The sequence below is a fragment of the Rhinoraja longicauda genome, chromosome 23 (genome assembly GCF_053455715.1).
Source record: "Rhinoraja longicauda isolate Sanriku21f chromosome 23, sRhiLon1.1, whole genome shotgun sequence".
Classification (NCBI taxonomy): domain Eukaryota; kingdom Metazoa; phylum Chordata; class Chondrichthyes; order Rajiformes; family Arhynchobatidae; genus Rhinoraja; species Rhinoraja longicauda.
In genome coordinates, this window is record NC_135975.1 from 8831242 (window position 1) to 8852911 (window position 21670).

The 21670-nt window shown below is 42.5% G+C and overlaps 1 protein-coding gene across 3 annotated transcripts in view; it reads right to left on the reverse strand.

The window, feature by feature from the left end:
- Positions 1-3105: 3105 nt before the first annotated feature.
- The window catches only part of cax1 (cation/H+ exchanger protein 1), a 34692-nt gene continuing 16127 nt past the window's right edge, over positions 3106-21670 (reverse strand). For all 3 annotated transcript variants that reach the window (XM_078419545.1, XM_078419546.1, XM_078419547.1), the window contains 13 exons: positions 21371-21556; positions 20677-20779; positions 19247-19388; positions 15479-15662; positions 13961-14060; positions 12955-13073; positions 10971-10999; positions 9195-9307; positions 7790-7938; positions 6379-6473; positions 6023-6101; positions 4699-4807; positions 3106-3697 (listed from right to left, as the gene is read on the reverse strand). In XM_078419545.1, the coding sequence (XP_078275671.1) occupies positions 3636-3697; positions 4699-4807; positions 6023-6101; positions 6379-6473; positions 7790-7938; positions 9195-9307; positions 10971-10999; positions 12955-13073; positions 13961-14060; positions 15479-15662; positions 19247-19388; positions 20677-20779; positions 21371-21556 (1470 nt within the window). In that variant the 3' untranslated portion in view covers positions 3106-3635. The remainder of the gene's footprint in view (positions 3698-4698; positions 4808-6022; positions 6102-6378; positions 6474-7789; positions 7939-9194; positions 9308-10970; positions 11000-12954; positions 13074-13960; positions 14061-15478; positions 15663-19246; positions 19389-20676; positions 20780-21370; positions 21557-21670) is intronic.

Sequence of the window (21670 nt, forward strand, 5' to 3'; positions counted from 1 at the left end):
TTTGGTGAAAGACACCTTGGCAACTCTTAGTGTGATTGCTTAATTCTTAGTTGCTGTGCCTTTTTGTATACTTTAATGTAAACCCTGGTTTAAATGAATTTCAAATCTAGATACAGAAAGGTTTCTGCAGTATATGACAGCATATTACTCTTCATAGGCTTGAAGTCAAACCAAGTTATTTGTCTGCTTATCAAGTATATCTGGAATCATGAAGCTCTAGGTGGATAAAATTAATGTACCAGCTACACATACAACCACATTTGGCTGAAAAATAATGGCTTAGGAGGATAGCAAATGTTATTCTATATTGTTTAGACAAAACAATTGTTAACATTTTAATTGCTATTGCATAATGGCCACACAAAACCTATCAAACATTGTCCTTGAGTAAGCTTTAATCTGCCAATGAAATATTCAAGGGCACAAATTCTGCCTTTTATGCAGAGGACAAAATATCACTAAGTTACCCTGATAATCATCTTTTGTTCCAGTTGCTTAATTGGCCAACAATCTTACAACAGTAGGGAGAGTCTGAGGCTCCAGCTGAAGCACACTGATGGTCAAACCTCTTCTAGGACAAGTACAAGCTTAGCGAGACAAAACTAAATTGGGGTTGGTGGATATAGTAGTCTCTCATTTTCTGCTTTGATTTGTAAAGGAATGACAGTTTTGAGCAGTGGGTGTTAATTTTTTTGGCAATTTTATTTCTTTGCTTTGCTGTCATAGTTATGGAGTAATACACCACGAAATAGGTCTTTTGGCCCAACTTCTCCATGCTGACCAAAATTACCCATCTATGTCAACTATAGACAATAGGTGCAGGAGTAGGCCATTCAGCCCTTCGAGCCAGCACCGCCATTCAATGCGATCATGGCTGATCACTCTCAATCAGTACCCCGTTCCTGCCTTCTCCCCATACCCCCTAACTCCGCTATCCTTAAGAGCTCTATCCAGCTCTCTCTTGAAAGCATCCAACGAACTGGCCTCCACTGCCTTCTGAGGCAGAGAATTCCACACCTTCACCACCCTCTGACTGAAAAAGTTCTTCCTCATCTCCGTTCTAAATGGCCTACCCCTTATTCTTAAACTGTGGCCCCTTGTTCTGGGCTCCCCCAACATTGGGAACATGTTATCTGCCTCTAATGTGTCCAATCCCCTAATTATCTTATATGTTTCAATAAGATCCCCCCTCATCCTTCTAAATTCCAGTGTATACAAGCCCAATCGCTCCAGCCTTTCAACATACGACAGTCCCGCCATTCCGGGAATTAACCTAGTGAACCTACGCTGCACGCCCTCCATAGCCTGTGTTGGCCCATATCCTTCTAAACCTTCCCTATCCATGTAACTGTCCAAATGCCTTTCAAATATTGTTATAGTACCTATCTCAACTAGTTCCTCTGGCCACCCATTTCATATACCCACCACCCTCTGAAAAAAAATGCCCTCAGATTCCAATTAAATCTTTCCCCTCTCACCTGGTTCCCCAACTCTGGGTAAAAGAATGTATTTACCGCACGATCTTGTACACCACTAAAATCACCCTCCAGCTTCTCCCTATAGCTCAGGCCCCAACGTCCTGTCAACATCCTCGTTAATATTCTTGTCTTTCCAGCTTAACATCATTCCTATAGCAGGGTGACCAAAACTGAACAATCCTCCAAATGCAGCTACACCATCATTTTGCACAACTGTAATTAATGTAACATCTCAGCTTCTATACACAATACCCTGACTGATGAAAGCCAATGTACCAAAAGCCTTCTGAACCACGCTTACATCCTGCTACTCTCCAACATTCCCTGTCATCCACTGCGAAGATCCTGCCTTTCATTTTCCAAAATGCAACACCTTGTACTTATCTACCTTCATCTCCATTAACCATTCCTCAGCCCACTTGATCAAGATCCTGCTGTAATGTTTGATAACCTATCCAGCACAACTTTCTGTTCTGGCCCCAAACCCTTTCCATCTCTACTATCTTGCATTACCAGTTGTAATAGCTTCTTTAGCATATTTGGCTGGATATCTTTGCAAGAATACTGATTCAGTGACGCTTCGGGCATTGAACTCATTTCTGGCTGCAATGATTGTTAAGAGATCAGGATTTAACTTTTTTTCCCCCCCTAAATTATAGAGTGCCAGAGTAAACTAAAAATCTAACCAATTTAAGCAATCTTTCCAGAGTCTCAGTATTACCTACCATGTAATTAAACCAAGTAACCTAAATTGAAGCTTAACCAAGCTCTCATCCAAGGCTAAAAGTTTTGACAATGGATAGAATATAATCTAGAACTTTACTGTGGTCATGAGCCTTTAGGCTTAAAAATAGTAAATTAAATGTTCACTATGTGCTCACATTTCTATTATGTAAAACTGTTCCAAACAAATCAAAATTAATATGAACACATCTGGTAGAGTCCTCTCACATTCACTTGCAAACATTAGAAACATAGAAAATAGGTGCAGGAGGAGGCCATTCCGCCCTTCGAGCCAGCACCGCCATTCATTGTGATCATCCACAAACAGTAACCTGTGCCCAACTTCTCCCCATATCTCTTGATTCCACTAGCCCCCAGAGCTCTATCTACCTCTCAAATTCATCCAGTGATTTGGCCTCCACTGCCCTCTGTGGCAGAGAATTCACAACTCTCTGGGTGAAAAAGTTCCTTCTCACCTCCGTTTTAAATGGCCTCCCCTTTATTCTAAGACTGTGGCCCCGGTTCTGGAATCCCCCAACATTGGGAACATATCTCATCTAGCAAATAGCAGAAACCCATCCATATCATGCCTCCATATAGATGCGTGGCTTCAGCCAATTATTAAATTTAGTGCCGAAGATATCGATATCTAGGTATCAAAGTAAACCATCAAGTCTGAGAATCATGTATCATAAATATTTGGCAGCCAAGACTTTGAACCTAGGCACAGGCCATTTGCTGATTGTTGCCAGAATGCCTGCAAATTGTTTCCCCTCTTCAAACCAGAACAGTGAAATCCATTGCACTAGGCTCCCCATAAGGATTTATCTTAGGCACCAATAATTTCACAAGTATCAAACTTTTGTTATTAATAGATACAAATTTTATTTTAAATTAACTTGCACTTGCTTATATATACATATACTACTCATTCCATTGTACAGCAAGTTATTAGAAATGCACAATTTGCTCCCCAGAATTATCAGTATGTTCTCAGTACCCCATGTTATCAGTACCCCATGGAAAAAGGAGGAAATCACATTTAAATCAAATAGCAGCCAGTGGAATCGCTATCAAAGATATTTAGCTATGGCACCTCTTAAGAGTTCTTAGACTTCATTGTTCCACTGGGAGTGTTGTAAAACAACCTCTTCAAGAAGAATCAGAAGCAATTCAGACAAATTACTCTCACCAAATCCAATAATGCAGGGGGAACTTGAAGTTGGTCAATGAGAGATTAATCAGACAATTATACCACAGATTAACATCAAATTGTGCCAATAGTGGCGTGTCAGTGGCTTCAAAACTTGCAAGAATCTTAACATTAGCTCCTTTTAATGTTGGTTTGAGTAACGGTAGACTCTGAAGAATTCTTGGTTGTTGATTCACTGTCAAGTCACACAAATGATTCAATTAAAGCACTCAGCACCTGCTTTACAATGGAGCGAAGTAATACATGGCCATGATGATGAGGTAGACCACCACCAATGCTGTGCCTGCAAGGACAAGATAGTATCAGGATTAACGAATGACATCTGGCCACTCCAGAAGATTAATGAATACAAAGACCAACCTGCACTAAAGAATGGAAGAATTACTGGTTTCTGGAGGTAACTAGCAAGCAAAGATACAGACCATTGGTTCCAGTGTCACTGGAACTCTTGCCTCAAAGTCATTTCAGATGTAACATCAATTTTAAATAAATCAAATCACATTGAGTCAACACTGCTGGTGTTCAACTTAAACCACAACAGTTTCAGAAATGCAAAATGGGATTAATGCCACAACGATGCTTCTGGCAAATAATTCTTTCATCCTGGCCCGCAATGAAAAGATCAGCTTTTTAAAGGCGATAAAGGTTTCTATGCAAGTCAGCTGCCGTGTTTTCTAAACTGCAAGAGTACATTCCAAAAATACTTCACTGGTTGCAAACCAGTTTGGGTGTCTGCAGATGTATAATGGGAATCCTACATAATAAGCAACCAGGGCAGAAACAAGGCCCTGTGCATGTTTACAAAAACAAAATGATACAAATTGCTGAAGTAACTGAGTGAGTCAGGCAACATCTCTGGAGAACATGGAAAGCTGCTGTTTTGGGTCTGACCCATCAGATTAATAATCAAGGCACACCTTTACAGATGCCCACCTGCAAAACATAGCATACATCATTCATTAGTCTAACCTATGCTTCAGGAGCATTCAATGCCCACACAAGTATAAAGTGAGGGGCACACTGTTGGGGTATCACAGAGGGAGCTCTGCACAGTATAAAAAGTTTAAAAAAAACATTTGTTCATGGACAGAAAATAAATAAATGCAATGCCTAACATGGAAATAAATATTTGCCCCAGCCCCCAAGACATGGTGAATAACAGCCTTCCCTTCACCCAAATGCAGACCTCTGCAAAGTTTACTGTGGTGGTATCCTGTGGCCAATGCAATCCAAGGCAATATTGTACTATTTAGCTTGTGAAAATAGTGATGAAAGTTCACGCACCTTGGAAATAGTCGCACTTGCCATCCATGAAGATGTAGTTCATTAAAATGACACTGAATATTGATGCCCAAAGATGGAGATCACTGAAGAGTAAATTAAAACCTACAGGCTAAATACAAAGCAAATAGCAACTTGTCAGTACCGACGTCAACACCATTGCATAATATCATTGAATATCATTTTAAAAAGCAATCCTAATACTCCAACCATGGTCTTGTTTGAATTCTAGTTTCCATAAAACAAGGTTGACAAAAGGCCCTTGGCTTCTGAACAAAGGTACAAAGTCAGAATGAACTCATGGTACTCTGAAGATTAAAAAAAAGTCAGAAATCCCAAATAACAATTCTGAAAGATAAACAGGGTAATTTGAAAAGACTAAGCCAGTCTTGTTGACTATTTTCTGCACTTTGCTTTTATATACAAAATATTGCCATCCATTGCTGAAAAAAATGGGTACTGAACAACAGTCAACCACCCAAGTTCCAATCTCTGCTTTAATTCCTGTCTTTTCTACAAAATGTTCAGTAACCTTGTACTGTGAATGTGACATGAATGGAAAATCATTCAGACCCTCAATGGCCAATAAGTAGTGTGTTCATTTCCTCCACAAAACTGCCAAGATGTATTGCAGTTTTAGATGTCAAGTATCCTGCAACTTGGTACAAACTACAATCCTTTTCCTTAACCTAGTACTTATTGACCATTTGATGGAATTCCTGATGCAATGTCTATCCTACCTACAGAACCATTCTCAATGACCAACTAGCACGTTATCCATTAAATATTGATGACTTGTGTAGATACACAGACCATTCAATTCATGCCCCACTTCTGGCACCACACGAGAGTAGATCTAATTTAGCTTCTCTTCCATTAGCTAAATTTTCACAGTTCCAAATTCAGAATTTGTTACTACTCCTGGCCCATCAACAAGACACTTCCTGCTTCCATCACCTTTTGGATGTACTTTCCACATCCTACACAGCTAATTTACTGTGTGTGTATATAGAACAAGCTGCCAGAGGAACCTGTAGTGGCATCTCCAACCTGAAGCTGGTACAATTTCCAAATATTTTAAAATATATATTTTTGTGGCATTCCTTGTCCACTCCACCTCTCATTCCCTTCCTACATTAGTATAGCTGGACAATAGGCACCACACTCAACTTCCTAAAGCAATCTCACCTCATGTACCACAGCCTCAAAGCCTCCTCAACCTCTGCTCAATGACCAGAACTTCACTTAAAGGTTTCAGGAAGTTTACTACAAAGGCAGCAAAGTTAGTTCAGCTAATCAGCATACCCGTACAGAGCCAAATACTTACATAAATGGCTGAGAAGAGCACCAGGATTGGGATTTGGAGCATACACACTTGTACAGCGATGGAACTTCCAACTTCCAAGCTGAGGAGAGAGGTCAAGATGGATGAACCAAATATCTACAGAATACCACCAATGTACCTTACTGAAGTAAATCACATTGCCACCCTGCCAAGCAATTTGCATCTTGGTACCCAAATTTTGCACCTGGTTTGTACATTATAGTAAAAATACTAAATGCACCCAAAAAAATAACTTCCTGTAGCTTCAATATTAGCTGGCAGAATAGACAGTTACCAGACCACAGACAGCCCATCAACAGCCATGGATCATATTGAGACCATCCCAATCAGCTACCTACCTGAGACTGATGTTATTCTGCAATGCAAATTGGATTCCATTAACTATTTCAGGAAGCTCAGGCACCATCGCCAAGACAGTTACACCAAGGAAGTACTGTGTGACACAAATGCACAAGAGAAGGAGTTACCATCAGAGCAGCTTCAAATGTCTTCCCGTTTCCAGTCAAAACAAGGGATGTGTCAACATAGGGAACTGTAAATTAATGGAAAGAACCACTGCCCCCATTGTACAATCACCCACAGGAGAGGGAAACTTGATATTTGTCATTAATCTCAGTAAATCCACTGATCAATTTAATCCCGACATCACCCACATGCTTTACATGAAGCAGTCTAGTTCCTCCACTGGTCCTGGTACTTTTCTGCACAGTTCCAATTTCTGACCAACACTTTTTCAAATTAGGTTTTGAGTGTATGGGGGTGGGGGAAGAGGAGAATATAATGGTTGGCCTTCTGCCACACCATACAGCTGCTCCAAGATTCTCAGAAATGCTATCCTCAAACATCAAGTCCATTGCACAATGGCAACGCAACTGATAGATCTGCTGCCTAACAATGTCCTCTCCAAATTTGAGGAAGGATATTCTTGCTATTGAGGGCGTGCAGCGTAGGTTCACTAGGTTAATTCCCGGAATGGCGGGACTGTCATATGTTGAAAGGCTGGAGCAATTAGGCTTGTATACACTGGAATTTAGAAGGATGAGGGGGGATCTTATTGAAACATATAAGATAATTAGGGGATTGGACACATTAGAGGCAGGAAACATGTTCCCAATGTTGGGGGAGTCCAGAACAAGGGGCCACAGTTTAAGAATAAGGGGTAGGCCATTTAGAACGGAGATGAGGAAGAACTTTTTCAGTCAGAGAGTGGTGAAGGTGTGGAATTCTCTGCCTCAGAAGGCAGTGGAGGCCAGTTCGTTGGATGCTTTCAAGAGAGAGCTGGATAGAGCTCTTAAGGATAGCGGAGTGAGGGGGTATGGGGAGAAGGCAGGAACGGGGTACTGATTGAGAGTGGTCAGCCATGATCGCATTGAATGGCGGTGCTGGCTCGAAGGGCTGAATGGCCTACTCCTGCACCTATTGTCTATTGTCTATAATGCCGGTGACCCGAGTTCGATTCCAACCTCAGGTTTAGTCTTTGTGGAGTTTGCACGTTGTGCCTGTGATCGTGTGGGATTCCACCAACTACTCCAGTTTCCTCCAACACCCTAAAGACGTGTGGGTTTGTAAGCTGATTGACCTCTGTAAGTTGCCATTGGAGTGTAGGGAGTTGTTGATAGTGGGTTAACATAGATGGTTAACATAGAACTAGTGTGAATGGGTGATCAATGGTCGGCGTGGACCAAAGGGCCCACTCCATACTGTATCTTTCAATCAACTGAACGAGGGTAGAAATGCAGAGTGACTCACCGGTGAAATTGCAGAGCTGGACAACAAGGGGTCAATGTGCTCCGACACCAATTCTGCACAGGCAGACATGCAAACAGTGGCCACAACAAGCAGCACCACCGCTCTCCATCGTGACCAGTGAATAACAACATTGTGGCTGTGCCCTGGAACTGCAGAGAAAGCCCAAATCAACCAACATCAGCAAACAAGTTTTCTCTCCGCCTGGTCTCGCTGATGCAGAGGAAGCCACACAAGGCCAGACTTAGACGAAGTGACCGTTTCACCAAACACTTGGGCTCGCTCAGCTAAGCCCTGCTGGATCTCCCAATTGCGAATCATTTCAGCTCTCCTTCCCATACTGACCCATCAGTTCTTGGTCTCCGTTACCAGAGCGAGGCCAATGTCAAACTGGAGGAACTGCACCTGATTTTCCACAGGGGGACCTTACAACCCAATGGCATGAACATCAAATTCTCCAATTTCAATTAATGTCCTCCCTAACCTCCCCCCATCCTCCAAATCTCTTTCCCAGACCACCCGCCATGCCCATGTGCACACATAATTCCCACAATCTCCCACCTCACCAGTCACTCCACTCCCATCCTCCTTTCATCTTCCATCCCAGAGCCTCCCATTTCCCTTTTATCTCTTTCTTTCCCCTCCCAGTCTCCTTCCACCCATATCCCTCTCTCCGACTTTATATTTCACTTCTCTCTTCTTAACTGATACCCTTGTGCATCCTTTGTCACTTGCTCCATCCATCTGCCAATTAACCCTCTCACATCACTTATCCAACCACCTCTTTTCATGCTTTCTCCCCTCTGCTCCAATTAGTCTGAAGCAGGGTCTCAACCCAAAACATAATCTGTCCATTTCCTTCACAGATCCTGTCCGACCCACTGAGTTCCTTCAGCACTTTGTGTTTTCAAGATTTTAGCATCAGTAATGTTTCTCTGCACTAAGTAACAGGAGTGGTAGAAGAGGCCATCTTGTCCCTCAAGCTGCTACAAGATGAGGCACATTCAATAAACTTTAAGAAAGAAAACTAATTGGGTGTAGAACTGCCATTCGGGGGACAATGGAGGGTTTTTTTCATTGAATATATCTCTACATTGAAAACCTAGGTAGCTTGCATTAATAACAGGAAATATTGTCCCAATAAAACCCAAATGATTATGTTTGATGTGGGGGAAAAAGTATTGTAAAATGTGTTCTCTCTCTCCTCCGGTTAGTGTTAATGGAATGCAAGGCCAGCACAATTCCACACATCTCATCAAGTGCTTGACTTGTGTCGATAGAAGGCTACATCGTTAACCAGGACATGGCAGTGTGCTGAACAGGGATGATTCCCATCTACTGCCAACATGTTATAGATTAGCCAATAAAAGAAAAGCAACTTACCAAGGCTGGAAGAAGAGGTACTTACCATGGCAGTCACTGATGTGAATATCATAGATGTGGGTATGTGTCTTCAGTGAAAAAACGAGACCAATGACATATGACACAGGGAGAAGTATGCACACAGTGTGGATCAGGGGCCTAAAGGTCAAAGAATGAATGATCATCATAGGAAACAGGCCTCGTTTGAGGCTTTGGTGACATGACAGGAGCAAAATCTCCATATCACCAGTGCCTTACTGCAGTCTTATTCATAAACATCCTCCAAGCTGTCGAAGAAAACTTCCCCAAAACCAAAAGAAAATTGTTAGCAAGTCAAAGAACAGAGGTGATATGGCTTGGTTTGACTCCCCAAAATGCAACACCTCAGTTATCTGCGTTGATTTCAATTAGCCATTCCTCAGCCCACTTGATCAAGATCCTGCTGTAATTTTTGATAACCCTCTTCACTATCTATGATACCACCTACTTTATTGTTATGTGCATTCTAGTTAACCATGTCTTGCACATTCTCATCTAAATCATTGATATACACCAGAAACAGTAATGGCCTCAACACAAATCCCCAAGGTTACCACCAATCACAGGCCTCCGGTCCAAAAATCAACCCACCACCACCACCAACTTTGTTTGCTTTCACAAAGCCAATTCTGTATCAAGGCAAAATCCCCGGATGCCATGCGATCTAACCTTCAAGTCTCCCCTCAACCTCCGACATTCCAATGAAAACAAAGTCTATCCAACCTCTCCTTGTAGCTGACGCTGTCTAATCCAGGCAGCATTCTGGTAAACATTCTCTGCACCCTCTCAAAAGCTTCCACATCTATGTCTATTGTCTATTGGGTATTTTTAAAGTGGAGATTGACAGATTCTTGCTTAGTAAGGGTGACAAAGGTTATGCAGAGAAGGCAGGAGAATGGGGTTGAGAGGAAAAGATAGATGAGCCATGACTGAATGATGGAGTGGACTCGATGGGCCGAATGGCCTAATTCTGCTCCTATGACTTATGAACTTATCCTTCCTGAAATGGGGCGACCAGAACTGCACACAATACTCCAAATTATATATTATTGCAAAGTGCACCAAACGTTTGAACAAGGAAGGGTAGATGAGATTGCACAAGGATCCAAGAACTACAAGGAATGTTTTAGAAATACAGACACACCTAACTGGGGAGTAGAGGGGTCATGTGTAAATGGGACAGAGTAAATTAGGACAATGGTAGTAGGAAAGTGGAGCATCATGTTTACAGGGAGGAGAATGACAGGCCGGCCAGAACTGCCTCAGAATAGTCAACTGAAAATAAAAGCAAAGGTTTCAGCAGCAGATCAGATGATACATAGATGAAATCAGAAGGCTTTAAAATAAGGCAGCAGCATCCTTGGTGTCATGTCTGACCCTATGTCAGATAGGCTGAATCTGGTAGGGAACAGTTATAACACAGAATGTGAAATCTAGCTCACTCTTCCCAATATTTAACTGGAGAATCTCTCTTCTAGTCCTCAAAGGCAGACAGTCTGATAAACTTAGAGGAAGTTCAGGAGGCAGTGGCAAGGAAAAAAAAGTTGTTTGTGCATGTGGATAACCAATTTCTCTTTTTGTATACTTGCAAGTAAATGACAACTTGTTCAAACACAACATTTATAACCATTGCTCATTTGCTCAGTCCTTGTACAGTCTGAATATTTCCTTAAACCTTTAGTCCCTGCATCTTCTCACCCCCACCACCACTAGTTCCCTTTATGTGACCTGTCAGCCCCTCTCACTGTGCAGCAAAAAATCAAATAATTACCAGTTTACTTACTGAACATGACCGTGAAACAAGGAGTTGCTCTGCAAGGAATAAAAGAGAGTGGTGAAATCTATTAGTCATGATTGAAAAGCTTGAAATTTTAAATATTATAACAATGCAAATTGGATTGATTAGTAGGACTAGATGTTACAATCCCTAAGGTTTGCACTACAATTGACTGGTGTTGTTCCTGGGGGTGACCACTAGGTGATGTTGCTACCATTCAGACACATCTTCAGTTGTGTACCTCAACGTCACTGGGTGTTTCGGCCTTTTATCACAAGACACCCTCAGTCCAGGGTGATCAGCCCTGGGTGTGTGTCTTATGGTTAGCCTCTAGATGGTCACGTGGCAGCCCAGACAGTATATTTTCTTTTCAGCCACAGCCAGTGACTGCTCCGTTCAGCGGCATTTGCAAGTTCTTTGATTGCCCTCCTTTGGGCCTGCCCTCTGACTCCAACTTCCCTCAGGAGCCTTGCAGCGGAACTGGCTACAAAGCCCCTGCACCCCACCTCCACTGGACACACCCTTACACTCCAACATCATTCCTCTGCCTCTACTGCAAGGTTGGAATATCTCAGCCTTTTCCTTTCAAATGCCTCGTCCACACCCTCCTCCCAGGGCACCGTCAGCTCAATGATGAAAACACGCCGACAGGAGCTGGACCAGAGGACAAGGTATGGTCGCAGGTTGGTAGCTGTGATTTCAACTGGGAAGGAAAGCCTCTGGCCTAGGTCAACCCGCATTTCCCAGTCTCTGGCTGCGCTCAGTGGGCATGAGTTGAGAGGCGAGGTGGTAGTCTTCCGTTTCTCTCCTTCCCGGATGAACGATTGGATTTGCGGGAATGTTATCTGGGCATTGATAGGCATGGCGTTGGTGGTAACTCTTGCACTCGAGTGCAGCTGCCAAACACCTCAGCACCTGGTTGTGTCGCCAGGTGTATCTGCCTTGTGTTAGGCTGGTCTTACAACCGACCAGGATGTGGTTGAGGTTTGCTGGAACTGCACACAGGGGCAGGTTGGATCCTCTCCCAGCCAAAGATTTAGGGAGAGGGAAGGACATCATATGTGGCTCTGATAATAAAGCTCAACATACTTGACTCCATGTTCCACAGCTCACTCCATGTGATCTTCCTCCTCTCAATGCCATTCCACCTCATCCAGCAGCCTTGCTTGGCTTGAGATATAGCTTTGGCAACAACAATGAGAGAGAGAAACTATCTATACCAAATGAGATGAAAACAAAACCCAATTCAAATTTCAGGGCAGGGCTGGGAGTGAAATGGAAATCAAAAGAATACTGGCCACAATCTTTAATGCAAAACAGCAATCTTGCAATACTTTTCCCAATTTACCAGTTAGCAGTGAAACACAGTCCTAGGGCTATTTAGTTCAGAGAACAGTACAGCACAAGAATAGATCTTTTGCCCTATGATGTCTGTACAAACTTGCTGCTGTTAAACTAAGCTCCCCCGTGTGCATGTGATTTGTGCACATTAAACACTGTTCTCAGCGACCAGTGCTGGGTTGTGCAAGTCCTGCAGCCCCTGTGTGGGATCCTCAGGAGCTGGATGTGCAGCAGAAGAATGACTGGACTCTGACAAGGAGAACATTTTAGTGAAAACTTTAACTCTCATGTGACAGCTGATTGAAAATAAACAAAACACTGCGATGCAAAATGCAAAACAAAATGCTACACATTATTGACTGGGCCCAACCCTAGAAAACCTGGGCAAGATGTCAAACCACAGCCGGTAAACCTGACCTGGTGCTCAAGTGTGGGTAAGGAGTAATGGATGAAAACATCAGTGGCAGCCTGCAGCTCACAAGTGCACATCTCAAGTCAGAGTCGCCACTAACAAGCCGAGAAGCTTGGATTTATTCTACACCCCCCTCTCCTTCACTCCCATTGCCTATTGCCGTGTGCAGCATTCCCTTTACTAAACCAGTTGAGACAGCTCCAGAAGGTAGCAGCAATTGAGTGTGTAAATCCATACCATACTGAAGTGACAATCATTACATTGAAAGGAGCTAGAATCATTCTGTGTTGAATTGGTGCAGTCTTGGCATATTAGGTTTCCATAGGCCTTGGAGAAGAGAGTTGGTGCAAACACACCTGTAAAAATACAAAGAGCAAACCAGCATTTTATCTTTGTTCAGCTCTCCCAGCAATTGGAAAAGAATGTGGGATCTTTAATAAAATTCAGAATTCTGCCCACTTTGAGCCCGACTTGCTCCCAGCAAATGTGCACGGCCGATTTTGGAATAAACTTTTTCCTGAAGAAAGGAGCATATTCTGGGCCCTGAAACGCTGCTCATGGCTGCCAGCCACACACGACTAGATCAGCATGGTCACAATACCTTTCACAGTTACACCAAGTTTCAATCCTGTGCTCAGTAATTGTCAAACTGGTCTACAACATTTACTGGGTGTGGGAACCATGGCCGTTTTCCACCTCCCTGAGGCAGTCTGCCTGCTCATCCAGTTTTTAAGGGCAGGAACCAGGGGAACATGGAGGTATTGCACAAGGCATTTCAATGTTAAATGAAATCAGGAAAAAAATAAAATAAACTTAGGTTTTTTAAAAACTATTTTTTACACTGAGAAAGTACCTGGTATTTCATCTCCTGGGCCATAAGGAAGCTTTGATAATGTGTTGTTTTTTTTTAAAATTGAAGGGAATCAAGCGATATGGAGCAAAACCAGATGAATACACTTGATCAGCAAAATTGGATTTAATGGCTGCACAGTATAAAGGGTTACACAGCACCTTAACACATTTGCTGGGACACCAAGGCTAAGCATTGTCCTCTTATTGTTGGCTCAGTACTTGAACATGTTACTCCACTCAGTGACAACAGATAATCCCTCATAAATTAGTGCGTTATACAGGAAATATAGTATGAACACAAAAAATAAAGTCTGTATTTGATATGTCTACCAGTGATACTTTTACTGTGGTTGTGATGTTAGAAAGAACCCACGCCCCTCTTGGCACCTACCTCCCACAGATATGAAGAGCAGTGCTGAGCTAATGCCTGCCGAGCGACTGTTAAACCTCTGCTCCTGGTGCTTGCACCCTCCAATCACCATGGATATACCCTGCAGGACAAGTTACTCATCAGTTTCAGTTCGAAAGCAAACCTCATCACAGGGCTTTACAAAACTGGCATTGTCAGAATCACTTTCAAATTTGAAATGTGGAAGAGTTACTCCACCACCCAATAATCCATTGGACCTCGTTTACCGACCACCCACTTTGCAATGCAACTCCACAGCATTTGAATCCAGAGGGAAGAGTCAAGGTCAAACAAAGAGTCAAGGCCATCTGCTGACCCAAACTTCAGCATGTCCTGCAACTTACTGGGTTGCAGCTGAACTTGCAACATTTCTTGACTGAGGGGTGCAAGTACCACCCCAGTCTCGGAGAAAGGTATTTTAGGACGGCTTTACTGAGGAAATGCCGTCTTGTCACAATGTCTCTTGTCAAACAGTTTAACTGAGGACCCTCTGCCCCTTCACCAAGATAGAGATCAGACTTTAACTAAAGGCAGCTAAAAGTTTATGCCAGCATCCAAACAAGTTTTTAAAAACTCGGATCGCAAGGCTACCCGGTTGACAGATGTAAGAGATACAATGTACTGAGCAGCCTTGTAACAAAACTAAAGTGAAAGATCCTACATCACAAAACCTGACCCTATTGTTTGAAAAGGAGGCATGGACAGGAGAGATTTGGGTACAAAGCAGTATTCTTCCAGATTCATTACTGACTCATGAGAGAACCAATTTTGCATGCTTACATGGAACAGCACTGGACAGGAACAGGCCCTTTGGCCCACAATGTTTATGCCGAACATGATGCCAAGTTAAACCAATCTCATCTGCCAGCACATGATCCATTACCCACTATTCTATGCTCTTCCACATGTCTGTCTAAAAGGCTCTTCAACACCACTGTTGTGTTTGCCTTCACCACCACAGTGTGTACCAAGCCCCCACCACTCTCTGAAAAAAAAACTTGCCCCACACATCTACATTAACCTTTTCCCCTCACCTTATGGGTATGCCCTATAGTGTTGGGCATTTCTACCCAGGGCTTTACAAAGCTGGCATTGACAGAATCACTTTCAAATTTGAAATGTGGAAGAGTTACTCCACAACCCAATAATTCACTGGACCCTGTTTACCGACAAACCACTTTGCAATGTAACTCAATAACATTTGAATCTATGCCTCTGAATTTTATGCTTGAAAGAGATTACATAGATAGATAGGATCGGTTTGGAGAGATATGGGCCAAACGTGGGTAGGTGGGACTAGTATAGCTGGGTCATGTTGGCCTGTGTGGGCAAGTTGAGCCGAAGGGCCTGTTTCCACGCTGCATCATTCTATGACTCTATTAAGTGGTCTCATTAGTTTACAATGATCGGGTCAGTTCCTGTCCTGACTAGAGAATTTAAAGCATTACAGTTTATGTTTCCAAGTGAACTATGCAAAAGAAAGCAGCTCGAGTAACTTACCGGAATAAAGAGCACACATCCCAACAAGGTTCCAGTCAGAGCACTTTTCACCACCTCCTCATAGCTCTTGTTCCCCTTGTGGCTGCCTTTGATCAGAGCCGTTATGTAGAAGGTCAACTCGGTGATGGAACCAAATGTGGCATTCACTACTGCGCCCACTGCAAAGTTACTCTGTGCTGAAATACTGAAGGCAAGAGCAGAGATAAAAATCATTGTATGTTAATTTTGAACACGGCCTTCCAAACTTCCCAAACTCATTCCACCATTTCCAATAGGCATGGAGATATGATTACCAGATGCAGCTAAAACATAAAATGAGAGCCACAACTGCAGAACAAAGTGAAGCCTGGGGAGGAGCACTCCTGGGTTCAGAGGAATCATGGGCTTAACATTCTATAAGTGCCAGCAGACCACCATTATTACATAATGACATTACTCAAGGCAAAAGCTGCAATACTTCCTGTGGAATAACACTGCATCAGTTCAGGTGTTGCTGAGTGAGGTGGTTTTGTAAAAAATAAACACAGAAACATAAACTGGCTCCAAGAGGTGCGGACATGTCAGCAGTTGGTCACGTTGTAACACACATATTGCATTTCACTTTTGAATTAAAGTTCATTCTTGAAATCTCTTGCTTCTCATGCACGTTTAACCAGTTTAACTCAATTGTGCACATATTATGAATGAGATGTAACGGGCAATGGAGATGGCGCAACTGGGAAGTTACAAACATCACGAAAGGTTAAATAGTCCAAGATTTAGCCAAGGGGTGACCCAATAGATTCACACACGGAAGTGCTTGTGGAAGATGATAAAGATTTTGCTATTTATGGAAATTCAAAACTAGTCACATTTAAAGGCGGCCAATAATCGATCCAATAAAACATTCAGGGGAAATTTTAAATAGCGTGACAGGAATCGAGGACTTGCATCTGTAAGGAATGCTCAAAGTGAATAGTTTGGGTGCATTGCAGGGGAAATCCATTAGGCAGAAGAATATGTTATAAAGAATCGTGAGTAAGGCTAGACATGGCAGAATGGTACGACTGCGATATCATCTCTGCCTCCATGGACTGCAGTGGAACTTTATTTTAAATCACGCTTCAAATAGTTATTAGAAATCACGCTATAAACTCAATCCATCTTTACTGAGTTTTTAAACATCTTAAGGCGTATCACCACTAGTGCATCACAGCACTTCAATGAGGTAGTGCAACAAAGAATTACATAGGTAGGGAGAAGCAGTATCATGAATGCACAAGCAGAAGCTTTCCTGCCACTCCATTCACAGTTGGTAGACAGTGATTCAGTAGGCAAACCACGGCAACACCAACTCAATGGGTAAACTGGACCGAGTCCAGACAGGAACAGAAGATCGCACAACTTCGCACTTCAGTCAAAACAGCAGCAATGGTGTCTGATAACAAAAACTGCAGTCACGAGATCTTAAACTGGTTGATGAGTGTGTGGAGACTTCCTCAGGCAATTCCCACTCCCACTCGCTGAGAGATAATTGCAAGCAGCCAAAAATTAAAAATAAATAAAAATTGCCTTTTACATCACAGGACAGATTTCAAAATTAATCTGCTTATTCTTTGAGGTAGTTTTACCTCGATTAATTAGCAAATAATAATCTTATAAAAGATGAAGCAGCAGCTGAGAGTATTTTCTGAGGGCACGAGAGGAGTTGAAGGAATGGGAATTAAAGGCAAGTACACCACACACAAGAACACTGCTCGCTGAGTATTCCCAAGTACACTGGAGCACTGCTGGTTTGCCAAGTTCTGGTGGCACGAATCCAGACTTCACAATGATGCACTGCAAGTTTTCATTGCGTTCAATAGGTGACCGAACCATTTTTATTTTCCACAGTTGCTTCCATTATCCATCATCATTGCTGCGCAGGGATGGTATAGGATGACCGGAGAATGGTTCTTTCAATTCCTCAGTTGGGTGGGGCAAGGGCACGTAAACTGAGGATTCTTTTTGTGAAAGGTCTTGCAACTGAGAACAAGTGTTGCCAAGATAGTAAATTTTAACAACTCTTCCTGTACGTTTCCCCCTCCACATGATCTCTTAATTCACCAGATGTGGTGTCAGGAAATTCACTCTGGAGCCAATCACCTGACTAGCCCTTTCAAGATGCCAGGTTTTAGTTGTGGAGAAGCAGCAGGATGAGCCAGCTGTTTTTCATTGGACACAGGTTGAAAGTAGACTTAGTAATTTCCAGCTTCTTGCCCCAACCTTGCAGGCAGCTAAGGTTTTGCTAATCTGTACTAGAGTCTACCCCCTCTCCTTCAACATATCAGAAGGATTGCTCCCTTCTGGCCTCCCTTGTCTGCTCTTTGATTCTTGCCCACCACTCCCTGTTTATAGCATATTCCTGTGCAACAACAGGCAATACAAGGCCTGTCTTTTCATCTCTTGCCTTTGAATGATTCGAGGATATTCTTGTGGAATCACCCAGTTTGGCTGTATGGTTAGAACTTAGAAATAAGAGGGGATGATCAAGAGGGAATAAGAGCAAATGTGCATGGAAATCTCAGTTAGCGGTCAGACTAATAGGGTAGTATTAGTGGAAGATTTTAGCATCCCTTACATTGATCAGGTCACCTACAGTGCAAAGGGCTTGGATGAGGTGGAATTTGTTCAATGTTTCCAATAAAATGTTCTTATCAATATATAGAGGACCCTACTAGAGAGGGTGCAACACCGATTTGGAGTGATAAGACCCCTACGTAAGCAAATGGGACTAGCCTAGATGGGCATCATGGAATTGGGTCAAAAGGCCGTGTGTTATTTTTTTCTTGTTTGTCTAAACTTATACTCATGGTAGAAAGACAGTGGAGAGGATTCATCTTATCCACAAGGGACTTACAGCACTGACCATTTCAGCTCATCATAATTTTGTCCCTGTTTACCTCCATTTGTATGATCTGGCCTGCAAAACAGACCAAAAATAATATAATCTGATTCTAACTGCTACATTAACTCATTTGGTCTCTCTCGATCAACGATATTCCCAGTGTTCCCCCCCCCCCATCTCTCCTACTGAAAACCAACCTGTTTTCTCAGTTCCAATTCTGATAAAGGGTCATTGACCCTTTGGTCTTTCACAGATGCTGCCTGATCTGCCGAGAGGTTCCAGCCGTGTGCGTTATTTCTTTGTTGTTTGTCTAAACTTATACTCATGGTAGCAAGACAGTGGAGAGGATTCATCTTATCCACAAGGGAATTGCTGTCAGGACCATCCCCAGAGTCATAAAATTGTAATTTTATAATCCCAACGCAATTGGTGTTCCTTTTCATGGTAATCTATCAATTGCAGAATCAGCAGGTTACTCAGTACGAGGAACAAAATCTGCTCAAGAAACAGGAGGGGAAGGTAGGGTAGAAATAGATTTGCAGGGAAGAAATATCACCATCAACTCATTGGATCGAACTTAAAGTAATCACTGTCAAAGTGTTTAAATTGTGATCTTGCAAAACAGTAGTTCATATTCACAAAGCTAACATTATTTTCATGCTCATTCCAATCTGTCTAGCACACTTATTTCCACAAAAGCAACCATTCAGTAAGTTACCCACTGATCCCAGCACAGTTATGAAGAGGATATGCAGGATTTGGCAGGGGTGGGGAGAAAAGGGAGGAGGAGGAGAAGAGGATTGAGAGCAGACAGGTAATGGAGTTTAACAAAATGTGGGCCCGTTTGCCCAAACAGCCTGGTGCTTTGCTGCGATGCCAAAGTAAAACAAAGTTCTGCTTACCTTGCGATCGCCATCCCAATGTAGTAGGACAGAGGAATTATTGCCAGGATGGATAGCACAAATTTTACAAGTGAACTGGCGTAGTTGTTTTCTGTGTCAGCATAACCCAAGACCAGGGCAACTACAACCAGTGGAAGCAGATCTGAAGAGCCAGTTAAATAAATAACTTGCACGGGAAAAACAAAATCAGCCATCAACTGGCAATAGTCACTATCTATAGTACATGCCCAAGAGGCTTAGGAGTGAAAACTGACTGCACTTTCTCTCCCTTTGTCCACAGTAGTCTCAGCTGCAAGGTTCTAGCATTGTTGGGTGTTTGGAATGGCCGAACTTAGTTACTGCATCTTTACCTATGGAATTAAGGATAAAGTCGCTCAAATTCAGGAATCCATATTGGAATATCTGAATTTAAATTTGCTTCTGAATGAAGAACATTAAAATTCTACCAGAGTACTGTTATCCAATATATTAGCCACTTGTATGGAGCTGCATCCTGGTCAACAAAAAAGGTACGAGGAGGCACACTCGATAAAGGCGAGCCTTGTAGAATTACAGCAGGACAAAGCAATTTTTGACCGTTTAATGCTTTGCCTTTTCAGCAGTTGAATGTTCATCTTGGTAAACATACCAAGGACGAACATTTATTTCTACATTTACTTCCACATTGTGCACGATATTTTCCACTAAATACAAACCTTTGTGGTGCACAGAGTTGAAACAAGTTAGGTAATTACAACCCGGGTGGCAGTCCAAAGAGTTTTATTGAACAAAGTTTATAAATTTATCACCACGTTGCCAACGCCAACGAGTGGGATAATTTATGGAGACTGAAAGTGCACAGTAAACGTGCATTCAAAATATTACAAATTCTACTTTAAATAATTAGCAATGGTAACTTTCTCCAGCCTCACTCCTTAATCAGGAACAGTGAATGAATGAATACTTTGTCACATGTGACAACTCACAGTAAAATTCTTTGTTTGCATACCCAAAGTATGCAAAAGGTCACCACATGGAGAGCGCTTACAAAGTACTCTCCACGCCAGGTCCCCCTTGTTCTTTCCCTCCTCCCTCTCCCTCACGGTGGTCACCCCATGACGGGTCCTCCTTTGCTCCTTTGTTCAATGAAGACAGGGGGGGGGGGGGGCTTCAATGTCAGGAGCCCCGACCGCCCCGACTTGGCAACTTCAACAGCCTGACCGCGGGAGAAGACGGCAGGGGAGGAGAAAAGGCATTCTGGCCTTCCATCACAGTGAGGAGGTGACTGGAGGAGACTCGCTGTGATGGATGTTTCTTTTTTTGTGTTGGTTTGTGATTTTTGTTTATTTTTATTGCTCTTATTGTTGGACTGTGGGTAACGGAATTTCGTCCAAAAGACTTGTTTTTTTGGATGACAATAAAGGTTATTCTGATTCTGAATCAAAGGATACTCACAGCAAACACATTAATGCCAACCACAGTATACTTGTAATAGTAGAAATTCATAGCGCGGTAACAACAAAGGACCACTTCTCCATCCAAAGGAACATCCATCTGGAGGCAGCAAGTGAAACAAATTCCAATCAGTTTGCATTTTATAAATCACATTTGGACCATGTTTCATTATGTGTTAGTCATAACCACGTACACAATAGAGAGTTTGATCAAACTAGCAGAGAGATTAAGGACTAGGGGGCATGGAAAGAAGATGAAACCAAAAAAGTGCCCCAAGAAAGTTCTTCCCCAACTGCCCCATCAAAACACAGCAAATGGTTAGGATCTGGAAGGTATTGCTAAGCTTGCAGTGGGAGCAAATTCAATTACAGCAATGAACAGGAAGCGAGATAAATATCGAAAATGAACAAATTCAGAGGATTACAGGGAAGTTGTTGGAGCTGGATATTTCTTGACTAAGGCCGATAGGGACCAGAGGAGCCAAATAGCCTCCTTCGTCGCACTGATTGTGATTTTTAAAAAAATCAATTGTAGCCAACGAGATCCTCGACTGCTCAAAGGAGAAATCAGGGTTTTAGTGATATTGCCAGATTGTGATAATGGGGCAATAAGATGCTGTAGTTCCTGTAATGTTTGGATTAACAACACAAAAGGTGAGACTATATGTTGTCTGCAAAGCAAGAACCTTACCCTCTTGAACGGTGTGATCTGAAGCTGTTCGGGAGGGATTAGGAGGATGTTTGTGATGGCTCTTCCATTGAGCTTGGCTATTGGGATGGTGACAACCAAAATCCAGGCAATGAAAGAAGCCAGGCCATGGGCAATTGCTAGAAATGGATAACCCAGAAGAAGCCACACATAGGTGCTTGGACAGCGCTGAAAATGAATCAAGACAAACAATTTGTCAAGTAATCAAATTACATATTGATTATTAAACTGCATGTTCCAGCATAAAAACAGGGAGGTTAAAACATGGCATACAGCATTAAT